Here is a 12,878-nt window from a genome sequence, read left to right as displayed (position 1 = left end):
TTCTGTAGATGTTATTAGACTAGAATTGGGATTATTACAGGTATTTCTCTTCATTAAGTCCATAAACCCATAACTGTCTACTGAAACCTAAAACTGCAATATAGCTATATTTAAAATTGTATTTCCAAATACTTGAATGTCATTCATGATTTGCGTAAACGAGGCATGGCTGTCTGTAAAAACACACAGCAACCACATGCACTTCTGTCACTTGCAAGGCACTTCTGATTAAACTGTTTTCCTTCTGAAAAATCTTTTCACACAATGATCAACAACTATTTGCACCTTCATTAAGATATTCTCATAGCCATTTTTCTGTGAATACAGAATATATTGCAACTACCATTCATTCTGAAGAAAAAAAGCATTAAGATTGTCATTAAAACAGTACCTTCCATTATCATGGCTGTCATGGTGATTTCAATATCTTCATGATAAAATCCCTTATGATTTGTAACAATTGTAATTTTCAAACATGGGCCGACTCATCACACAGGAAATGTTAACTGATTTTTAATTAACAAAGTATGTTCTTAAGTTTTTGGGTTTTTTTTAATGTTACTGGGGTTATATATCTCAATCGGTTATTGAACTGTACTGAATCGTTACTCCTCCCCTCCCTCCCATATCATTAGAAGCAGTTATGTCTAGCAGTTTTTCCCCTCCAGTCTTTGTAAAAATCAAGAATGTTGCAGTTTCTAGTATTTCAGGTCATTAATCCCCGATCTACAATTAATTTCCAAGAATAGTTAATTAAAAAACTGTTGCTTCTGTACAATGATCACACTTTGAGCTTCTTTGATTATGAAAGTTTACTATGGACTGTATGTTTTAGCTATATTTTGTACCAAAAGAATAATTCTATGAAGTAACAGAAGTTTGCATGGAATGATCATATGGTCCTTCTTAAAATAAAAACCTCTTTAGGAAATGGCCTTAATACTAGTTGTTGCAATCTTGACAGAGTTCAGGAATGGGTCAAGTCTGTTTGGTGTTTAAGAGCAATGGGTCAAGTCTGTTTGGCATTTAAGAGCATTCAGTGGAAAATCCAGGATTTTAGATGACCGGAAACTGGTTATTCATCAGGTGACACTCCCTCTCAACAGCCACAGCCACCATTTCCTCAAACACTGTGGTGGAAACGTGCATGACACCATCTTCTTGACGAGACGGTTTAAACGAAGACTGAAGGATGAAACATGATTCTGTACCTAGCCCGTCATACCTGCTTATTGTAAGGGGACAACTTAAGTAGAGTAAGTTTTACATCAAAACACTGAAAGAGCTAAGAACCAAGCTTAAGATTTGCTACCTTTGGCATATGTTATGGCTTAACACAGAACTGTGCAGAATGCTTCATGAATCTGTTCAAAATGAAAGAAAGAAGGAAACTGTGCATTAAGAGATGGTGAACTGAACAGCTGCAGCAGAAGCATAAGCCATACTCTGTTCCACTAACTTCACTATATTACTGGTAAACTTCAGCAGAAAGGAACTAATATCTTAAAACTGCTTCCACTGGGTCAACAGCTGTGCTAGTCAGAGTTGCTATCTCATGGTTTAATTCTGCAGTGAACACGTTGCAAAGTATAAAGAGGAAGCAGATATCGTATGCCAGGGATCACAGAAATCTTTATTTCCTCTGCTATGTCAAGGGCACACCAGCTCTTTCTATCATGCTCACAATACAACTAGTAAACTTAGAAGGTTCTTGACATTTATTTCTCCCCAATAAATAGTTAAATAGTTAAATACTTCAGCTCAACTGTCTTCACACGTAGCTTCTACCTGAAGCTCTACTATAATGCAGCCACCTTTAGATATACTGCACATCACACAGTAACTTCAGGATCAAGACATTTCTAGGGAATACGTGCTTCACAAAAGATACCACTGCAATGAGATGTTCTACCGTGACATCCTCTATCAAGCTTTGTACTTTTCAGAATATAAACAAACTTGATCACAGGAATTACAGCAATTTTCAATAAAAGTAACTTTCCCATGACAAATTGAGAAACAGATTTGCTCCTTATCTTGTAAGCAGAGGTTACTGATTTCCTTTTGAGTGTTTCCTTTTACAAAGAAGCTTCAACTCACTGAAGGCTACATATCAGTTGAGGAGTTCTGACACCATCTGAAGCAATACCACTTTCTCTTTAACTATTATAACTCAGTTTTCAAAGTTAAACAGATACTACAGGTCACTCAGCTTTTTACATTGAGGAACCTCTCAAGTTACAGGGGAACTACAAAAAAAAAAAGTGTTACGCACTGACTACACATTGAGTCACAGTATTTCTATGCAGTACTATGAGATCAGAAAACCACTTAAAAGGACTGGAAATACATGGTTAAATTAAGTGTTATATGTAGAGCAACATGGTCATTTTTCTCCTGCACCAAACACAATGTGTGATTACTGCCAGTTGATACAACAGTTAAATTTAAGTGTAAGTGGCGATGTAAATGCAATGCTATCTACAAACTCTAGTTCATACACAGTTATTTCACATTGCTCTACTACCATAAGAGACTTCAAAGAAACATCCATGCTTTCATCCATGAAAGAATTTGACATTATACATAAGATCCAACTATACATACACATCGTATGTACTCTCATGCTTCCAATCTTAGAGGGACACAAACACATATCCCTTAAGAATTTAAAAATAGTTTAAATAAGAATTAGGAGTTTCATATAATCAGTGATAGTTTATTTTGATATAAGACTATCCAACAGCCTTCAGAATTATCACAAGCCTAATGCCTTTATGGAAGAAGCATTTTATTAGGATTCCATGAACTTAGTTTGAATTTAAGCTATGCAAATGCTGTATGAAAATACTCTGAAGGAATGGATAGGATTCACTCCAAACACCTATATTTAGGTATGTACACACGAACTATGTGTCAAAGCTTCCACTAAAATGAATGGCATTATATGAGTGATTCAGCTGGCCAAGTATAAGGAGTTATTTTAGAATGAGCTAAATGAGTCTCTAGGCTATATTGACTGCAATGGGAGACACATGCCTCCCGCACAGAAAACACACATTTAGGTGTTTGAATCCGGAGCTGAATCCCACTTATGGTTTACTAAAACGATAAGATTGGACTAAAGATAAGCAAAACAACAACAACAAGCATATTACATCATATACAGTCACAGAATGTAACATGAGGTAAGAAGACAAAGTAGAAATAAAAGAACATTTGTACATTTAATAATGGTTTCTCCCCAGGACCTAAGGAACAGGAGTGACCTTGATTACTCCAAGGGTACAGCTCTACAAGCAAACTCAAGTATGGCTGGGAATGTTCCCACACACTATAATGCAACTAATAAGTTGTTAGAACAGACTATGGCATGAATTTGGCCTGCTCTGACTAGCACTTTCCCAAGCAGCTCCCAGGCATAGCCTGGCAGTTAGAAAAGTCCAGGGACCGTGCCCAGAAGGGAATTTGTATGCGGTCACCTTGTTTTGGAGGCTAAGACTAACATAGACACAGGATACTCCGCACTGTGTGGCTTCAGCACTCAGGAACATTCCTGAGCACAGCTGATTTACTAGCATCGACATCGCTTTGTATGTCTTCTCTTGGGCTGTTGGGTAAGAATAAAGGAATTAATTTTGACTGAAGGGCTTCTAACAACTATTTTCACAGATGCAGAGGTTCACCGGAAATGACATTTAGTAAGGTGTTTACGAGTTCCTATGGCTATGTCTAATGTAAGAACTTTCTTCCCTCCTTTTTTTCTCCACTTTGGCACAGCTTGAATGACTGAGCCCTAGAATTTTACTAAACAGGCCAAAGACAAATACAAAAGGCAACGAAACTCCCCAAATTTCAAGGAAAGCATCAGATGAAGTATATGACTTTGACTCTGCTTTTCCTTAGGGCCAAAACAGTTACTTGATTCAATATATTTTGATTCTTGATTCAATACTTCATTCAATATATTTCAGTACTTGATTCAGTACTTGACTGAATATATTTTATAATCAAGACCCTTCTAGATTACAAACCATTTGGGTATCTTGGCTCCTCAGGAAACATGAGAAAAATGTACCTACACATGGTAGAATCTGATAATGTACCAAAGCATTAAATGGAACCATCCAAAAAGCAGCTGCATATTCTTAGAGGTCTGATTTGTTCTACCTACTTCATGAGATGCAAAATGCTGAAGTAATTTCTTAAAAATATTCTTAATAATTTTAGGTTGATTATTTTAGATAGCTCAGCTATTTTAGTTAGCTAAAGCTTAAGAATCATATTCAGTTCCTATCGAGTTCATTGACAATATGCCCTTTGAGCTGAAATGCAGCAGAAATGAGGACTTAGAACAGTGTGCTGTATCTCAAAGAACTTGCTGAAAAATGCAACTCAGTCTTGGCACCACTATGAACAAGGAATTTATTTAAATAGCTATTTAGAAATCCCCCTTCTTCTCCTGCCAAGTTTGGATCTTAGCATGTACGTGAAATGCGCAGTGCTTCCCTAATTCAAAATGCATTTGGTTCAAAGAGGAAATAGATGTCCACAACAGAAATGGTGGGGTATAAAGCGAAGCACTGAACACAGCGTGGTAAAACACAAAGGAACTGACAATCAGCTAAATATTTGGAAGCATCCAAAAGAAACTGCTGATTTGGATCAAAATAATGTCTAGAAACAACACTTCTTATGTTCCTAAATGCTAACAGATTTTGTTTTAATGTCCTTTTTGACAGCTGTCTTTAACTTCTGGTAAAATCTCAGTAATGATTTGAATTTGTTAAAACCAAACTAAAATGCCCTTTTTCTCCCCTCTCAACTTCACAGCAGACCTGAGAAGAATTTCTATTTTAACAAAACAATCCATAAAGGGTTACTAACTAGTTATAAGATCTTCTATATGGTCTTTAATGAAGCATGGAGCCTGAAGTGAAATCAGCAGTTCTGTGTTAAATTCATTATTTCCTTTATGGATTAAGTCTATACTTGCTTGCTACAAATTAATTGCAGAGAGTAAAATCTACTAATAAGCAAAATCATTGTAAGGAAAAGTATTTCCTCTGGCACTTTCTTACAAAAAGACATTTCTGTACACTAACCATATCTCCACTTCAGTACATTTCTCATTCTGCCACAAACACAGAAAAAATGCTAGGGTTCCTGGCACATTTCAACTATTTTTAAAATTCTATTTATCTTCGCACTTGCCGTTTTTATTCTGTAGTAGACCAAACACAAGAGGTTTGTGGTTCCCAACCATCTTGTTGGTGTTTTTCACTGAGAAAGTATAAAGCCTTCTATATTCCTTTACATCTTTAAACTGCTGTAAAAGCTGCTGTAAAACCAGTCCAGTGTTATGATTTCTGAAGCAGAGATAAGAGAAACATTTTGGGGAGCGACCTTTCATGTTAGGTTCCAACAGAAGATATGAAAGTCAAGCCATGCAAGCATTTATCACTTCGGACAGGAGTCAAAGGCTCGTTCCTAGCCACAGACGAGCAGAGAGAGCCCAGCTGGAACTCAGGACTGCCCTCCAGGACTGCTGTCAAATACGCAGACCGAGTTCCTCCTCACAAACACCAAGTGCCACACAAAAGCAGAAGTCCTTGCTACTCATTGTCATTGAAGATGGACTTTTTTTTTTAAAAAAACCATTCATATTAAATGACATATAAGACAGATTCCCATTCGGAGCTGGAAATCCCTCTAGCACTCTTGGTTTGACGTTCTGATCAGACAGGGGCATGCTTTGCCTCTGTGAAGTGTCACTGACAGAGGCAGCCACAAGTCATTGTGGAGAGAGTGATTCTCATATACAGAACTTTTATATTTATTTAGTTTAAAGGAACGGACAGTGCAAGATTTTTTGATTCAAGAGCAAGCAAAGAGTTCACTTCAGCAAGTGCTTAAACACTGCTTCTTTGTCAGGAAATGAAACTGTCTTTTAGAAAGGAAATGCTGACCTTCAGGAATTCCTTCTACAGAACTCTCTTTTATACAGAGATAAAATTAAAGTTACTCAAAACCATAAAAAGACTGCAAAGAGCTATCTGGAAAGCATTCACACAAATTCCATGGTTGTACATTGTTACTGCTCATCTTTAATGTACATCAGTAAAGCCGAACCAAGTCTTTGAGTACCTGAAAAACCGTGAAGTTGTATCAGGTGTATGTTACAGCTGAATTGGTATCAAGAATACTTCTAGCATACAGATATGTGCTTTCTGATGATGTTTACCTAAATATTTAAGTATTGTATACCAGTCTTAAAAATAACATTTATAATAAACCAAACTCTTATCACTGAGAAGGGAGAAGATAGCCTTCACAGAGACAGCAGCTATAGCAAACACAGCAATTCACTTCTACAGACCCAGCTGCCAAATCCGAACCGTCTTAAAACATCTCTTTTTCTCGGAAGGATAATAAATATGATCTCCAGTTGCACAATACATCAATTAAAGGTTCAAAGGAAGTTTCTTTTTGATATTTTGCTACTATAGAAAGCTGAACTCCCTAGAAGTGCACCCATGTACCAATATCACATTGTTCTTCATCCTTGCAGAACTTCCTAAACGATGGCAGTTAGGCTGTTGGCTGAAATATGGTTAAGAGGAATCGAGATCAAATTAAAACTGGTTAAAGAGGGCTCACCCTATTCCTCCAAGATCTTGCCCATTTGTTGTGTTATTGTTCCATATAATTGCATCAAATTAAAAACACTAATACAGTGTTAAACTGTATAGAACTAGACTACACAAGACATCTTCTGTAAACCATCACAAAAGGACCCAGTGAGCAAAGATGCACTAAGCAGGACAAAGCCAAGGATGGATCACTTTACAACATCAGAAAGTTATTTTGTGAATTCTAACTTTATATCCTTCCAACAAATAGCAATTTTCTGAAAACATTAAGAACTATAACAAAATTGAGCTTTAAGTTTCACACACACAATTTTTGGCTTTTGTTACTTGATTTACTAATGTTTGGATATTGTTTTATTACTCATCTGAGCTCCTTTTATAATTAAAGAGCAAATTAAGTTTTACACATACCTGTGAGACACAAATATGCAGCTAAATACCGTTTTTCAAGGCCATCTTTATAGGTCTGAATCGCACCATAGATTGGAGGTAGAATGAAAATCAGGTTACTCACTGTGTTCCCTGTAGGGCAGAAACAAAAAACAGAGATTTAGTATTGGGTTCGCTACACTTTAAATGAACAAAGCTGCATTCCCTCAATAAAGATGGCTTCAATCATTTTCATCCAGAAAGCTACACCATTTTGAAATTCTTATTCTACTTTGACACACGATATGAAGTTAAATTTTGCTACAACTTGGGTAACTTTATTTGAAGGCTAATGATATTGTAACTTTTATGTCATTTTTCATGTTTGGAGAGTAATAAAATACTAATTTAGATGGCACTTATTTTCTTGGCAGGAAGCAGAAAAAAGGGCTGCTTTGATTACACAGCTCTTGAATTAAAACCCAATTCCTTAAGAAGATTTAAGCCCTGTGTAGTTCAAGTTGGGCATTTTAGAAGGGCTTATTTATTTATTTATTTAATTTTAAAGCTACTCTTGGAACTGTCCTCCACACTCCTCTCAGACACTTTAGGGACACTGAAGGACTCATTCCCAAATGAAAACAGTTCAATCTTTACTATAAATGTGCTAGTCACTGCGCGCACACACACACACCACAAACCTGATGCTGCATCACAGATTACAATGTATGTCCAAAGACTGCAGTACGGTAAGATAAGGAAGAGCATAAGGCTAAAAGTCACTAATGCTCAGCATGATGGGCAACTGTCAAGACTCATCAAGAGCCTAAACATCGTCAAGACATAGCTGGTCCCTATCCCTCCTGCTGAAGCTGTGGTACTACACAAAAAACCCCACAATATATGTGTTGTAGAGATCAGAGAAAGCAAGAACAATCTTCAGCTCTGAGGACTCTTCCAGCAAAGAGGAAGAAGAATGAACATTTCTCTTTTGTCTTCCTTTTTTAAGCCTACCTTCCCAGTCTTATTTAGATGCATTTTCAAACTTTCCTGGCACTAGTGCTAATGACCTATACAAAAATGCAGAGAAACACTGAGAAGTGCAAGTGAAAAGAAAGGAAATGGGTAAATTTCTCACCAGAAGAAATGCAAATTCAGCTTTTTAGCCTAACCACAAATCATAATTTTGAGAATAAAGGTTATGTAATAAGAACCAAATGACATGCAATTTGGCCAAAAGAGCAGATGTATAAAAAAGGCAGAACATTGCTTACATAAATTAAACTGCACACTTTCACACTCCATCAGTTAAAAATATATATAACGTTGAAATCTAAACTCCTAATTTCCAATGACAAGTGCAACGTACGAGGCAAAACAAGTTATTTCGGGGTCTTTTATTCAGCAGAGCATCTCAGAACAGTTTCCCTTTCTAAAGCAAAGAACAAAAGTGAGCAGGCCATGCCCATATTACTCTTCTCACTCAAGTGTCTACTTTTCATGAGTCCTACTCCCCAGCATTATTGCCCAAAGAAAAGTGAAAACTATCAAACTGAGATCATATAGCCCCAAAATATTATGGCAATATTATGGCACACTGGGGCAGGGTGGCAGAGCAGGGAGGCAGGGGTAAGATCCATACTTTGGAGGTTTACAGGAAGTTCAAACTCAAAGGGAAAAATGATTATGTCAGAACATATGAAGCAGAAGTATATCTAGTTAACTTTAACCCATCAGCTCTTCCAAATTCTCATTTCTGCTTCTCATTTACTGCACAGCCACAAATTTGACCAAGTTATAACAACTGAAACAGAGGTGCCAGCTCTGCAAAGACGCACAAGTTTGTACCAATATAAAAGGTTTTTTTCACCCTTAATTTCTTGCGGAACCATTAACCTTGTACCCCATTCCTGTAATGATGCAATGGGCAGTGATTCACATTCAGCAGAGACCAGGTTTGGAAGAAACCTGCTAAAACTTGGTATTGTTTGGTACACTAACCATTACCGTGTCCTCCCACAAATCACGCAAAGATGTCACGTAGCCTCAAAAAGCAGAGTAAACGCTATATGGTATGGAATGGGGCCTGGATAATGAATCTTCTGCTTTCTAAAGCAGTTCTTAAACATGCCTGTTTTCAAGGTTTCAACACTAGCTGTAAAGCTGTAATTATGTTAAATTATTAGAAATTTATGAGTGTTTAATCTAGGACCATCTTGCTGAGAGAGGAAATACCATAGCCCTAATCTAGCTATAAATTCCTGCCACTCCTTCTCTGCACTGTTTGGCCCGTATTATTCAGAACATTTATAGCAGGGATTAGGTAAGCCTATTTGCAAAATATATTTATTGAAAGTTGTGCAAACTCTTTAAAAAGGGAATGGGGGTGGGGAAACAGTGAAGTCCTCTGGCATCCCGCTAGCAAAACTAATTCTTTCAAGATCACATACTGCAAGGCCTCTTCCAAATACAAGGTCCCTAGGACTGCATATTTCATAATGCATATTTCATAAAAGTCTATTTAGTTTTTCCCAGATTATCCTCACTTACACAGAATTGTTCATAAATTCTTTAAAAGGAATTTTTGCTACATCCTTCAAAACGAGGGCAGTGGGATATGCAGAGAGACTAGCAAATAGTACCAAGAAAGAAGTAAAAGGTGACAAGTAACTATAGATCCACTAATCTAACCTTAATTAGCATGCACAGATTTAAAACAGGTTTCAAAGGAAACAAATAGATATGGAAGTGGAAAGCAAAAGAAATTAAGCTGTCAAAGAAAATCTAACCCTTTTTTTTTTTTTTTATACCCGATTAAAAACAAAACAAAACAAAAACAGTAAATCTACTTGGAAAACCAGTGATGGAAGAATATGCAACTAAGGCAAGAGGTAGAAGGTATACGAAATAATTAAAGAAGAAATAATTGCTTACACCAAAAAGAAAACCAGTATGTGAGATGAGGATGAATACACGTGGACAGACCTTGGCTTTAACTTTGTACAGAATTCTTATATGTCCCTACTGGATTCCTCAAATACTGTCCCAGGGAGTGATCTAATTTTTCTTCAGTCACCACAAAGGTTGCGATGTCTGCCAACAGCAAGGAGGATTGGATTACTGCACAGGAAGAAATGAATCAATTCGCAGGCTGAAATGGCCAGAAACAGGACTAAATCTGATGGTCAAGAGCATGCCTTTGAATACTAATACAAAGCCCTCCTACAAATGTGGGATTAATTTACTTGAAAAGGCAGAAAAGTGAATTAAGATCACAGGGGGACTGATGGCAAGGCAGGCATCAAAACCCCCAAATTTATTTCCAGTAGAGGCAGGGAAACAGTAATGTCATTATGCAAGCCAGCAGTGAATACACTGGAGTAAGCTGTTCTACGTTAGTTATCGATAAAAGAGGAAGCACATCAGGGCACAGAGAAGCACCTTTTAGATTCTAAGATAAAGTGGGACCTTGCATCATGAAAAGGGACAAAAATTGCTCATCTTGCCTAGCCTCGCAAAACAAAGGCCGGAAAGAGTAAAGCTGTGCTCTGTAAATACATCAGGGGTAAATGCTAGGGATGAAAGGGAGCTATTTGAACCAAAGGACAACACTGACAAAAGAATAAAAAGATATGAACTATCCCTACCTAAATAAGGGCTGGAAGTTAGGGGAAAGCTTCCAGCTGAGGAACAGACAATTACAACTGCTTCCCAATAGAAACGGGCAGCATGACAAACTTAATTACTTTCAGGGGAAGATCAGTAAGTTCAAAAGTTGCATTACATGACACTGTGACCTCTGACAGTAGCAGATCAGACTCTGTCCAAAGAGGCTATTTAGTGCACTAGGTAAAATGCTAGTTTAATTTATAATCATGGTAAACGGCAGAGACTCTGTGACTGAACTTGAAAATTGCCCCAAAAGTTTTTCAAGACTATTTTAATGCACAACATCATTTCAAACTTTTTTTTTTTAATTCATTGTAAGAATTCTATGCTGTACCAGAACTAAACCAAATCCACACAAAACATCAATTAAACAGCTTCTGTCTATGAGGACAGCTATATCAGTGTTTCATCACATCTGCACAGTGTTCTCCAAGTACAATACCAAAAACTGACAAGTCTTTTCTACTTTGCATTTGCATTCAGAGTCATTTACAGGCCTTAAGAAAATTTACATAGTATCATAAATGCACACATAAATGCACATTATCTGCACAAATACTGAAATCACACCAAATGAACAACAACAAAAAAAAAATCTAAAGATAACCCAACGAGGAAATAGTATTTACAGGCAATAATGGGCACAATACAGAGAACCTCTTACTCTTATCTGGAGAGCTCAGTGCAGTAAGAGAGCACACAAAAATTTGAAGGCCCCTACTTGCATAAATTTTCAATTTCCCCCCCAAATCCAGTTAATTGTATTTTAGAAAGTCATTTCTCCAATAAATTTGAACACGGAGTCAAAAGGGTAAAACAAGTAATGTTATAAGTCAAACTGCAACAGAACTCGGTCTTAAAGAAATACTATTCACGGTATAAAAACATCTGGAACACAATACAGTGAGTTAGAATGTAGGAAAGTTTGTAGTAAGGAAGGAAAAGTGGTATAAAAAAAGCAGCAAATATCATCTTCAGCTTTTGACAAGGTGACCAATGCAATTTGCACAGTGTTAAGAAACCCCTTCTCCTATGTTTGTACTTGGAATGAGTGTAAGATTTACAAACTGCAAGGATCTTTTCAAATGTTAAAATGTTCTCTCTCAAACAAATGAAGACTTTTGACTCTTTTGACTCTTCTACAAGACAAAAAGGACAGTAGAAATAAATCAGGGTTACCCTCAGAGAGGAAAGAAGAAAATTTTTGAAATAAAATATGTGACTATACATAAAAAGCTCACTTAAAATCAGGACTGACAAACATGACATTCATTACAGGTTTTTGTTCTCCCTTTAAGAACACCTGCATTTTACTGTGAAAGAAAAGAAAGGGAAGCGGCTACTACTTTCTAAACTAGATACCTAAATTGTTATAAAGTCAATGTGTCCCTTTGTAAGTATAAAATAATAATAATAATAATCATCATCATCATCATCATCATAATCTGAGCCCCAAAAAATCCATTTCACTTTGTGCATTTTGCAGTGCACTGCATAGTCAGTTTTAGTGCACTACCCAGACCGTGCAGCTTTTTCTTTTTCCATCGCTGCATGAAGACAATATAAAAATAATTTAAAAGCACAAAGCCTGTCAGATGGCATCATGAAACATGCTGTACTTGAACCATCCCTCCAGCTACTTTGAAATATAAGGTGTTGTAGATCAAGACTTTCATTTCTGGAATCATCTCAGGCAGCTCCAGTGCAGACTACAGCTCATTATTAGAGGGTTTACCAAATTTAAAGGAATTCAGAAAGAAAGGACTGATTCAGGCATGTTTGAGAGCACAACCACCTACCACAGGGATAGCCTCTCTTTTTAAAGAAAGCATTTCTCTTGGAAGGATCTGCAGGCATATGAAATCAAGCATGAACCCACTCAGGGGAGAGTAACAGGAAAAGAAAGCAAGTTAAAAGGGTAGTCTTGTGGCCCAACACCACTAGATAAGGGGGAACAACACAAGATAAAAAGGTCTTTGGAAATTAGATTTGAACTGGAGAAGGAGGTAGCCTAACAGCTTAAAGAGAGAGAAGGATTTTGGGGCATTTCCTTAGAGGAATAAAACTCATTCACAGTAGTCCTTGCTAAGATGCGAGTACTTCATAGGGCACCTATCACAGTACTGTAAGTGTCAACAAGAGAAATAAATCTGAATAAAATCCAGCAAGTTTCCATTCAATTTATGT

General features: G+C 36.9%; 1 protein-coding gene across 1 annotated transcript in view; it reads right to left on the bottom strand.

Annotated features, from left to right (window-relative positions):
• The window catches only part of ACER3 (alkaline ceramidase 3), a 59,689-nt gene that overhangs the window by 31,256 nt on the left and 15,555 nt on the right, over window positions 1-12,878 (bottom strand). The window contains exon 2 of the mRNA XM_067311941.1: window positions 7,065-7,175. Coding sequence (XP_067168042.1) covers window positions 7,065-7,175 — 111 coding nt within the window. The remainder of the gene's footprint in view (window positions 1-7,064; window positions 7,176-12,878) is intronic.

This window comes from Apteryx mantelli, chromosome 1 (genome assembly GCF_036417845.1).
Source record: "Apteryx mantelli isolate bAptMan1 chromosome 1, bAptMan1.hap1, whole genome shotgun sequence".
In the NCBI taxonomy this organism is placed as follows: Eukaryota; Metazoa; Chordata; class Aves; order Apterygiformes; family Apterygidae; genus Apteryx; species Apteryx mantelli.
This window is presented reverse-complemented; position numbering and strand designations above follow the sequence as displayed.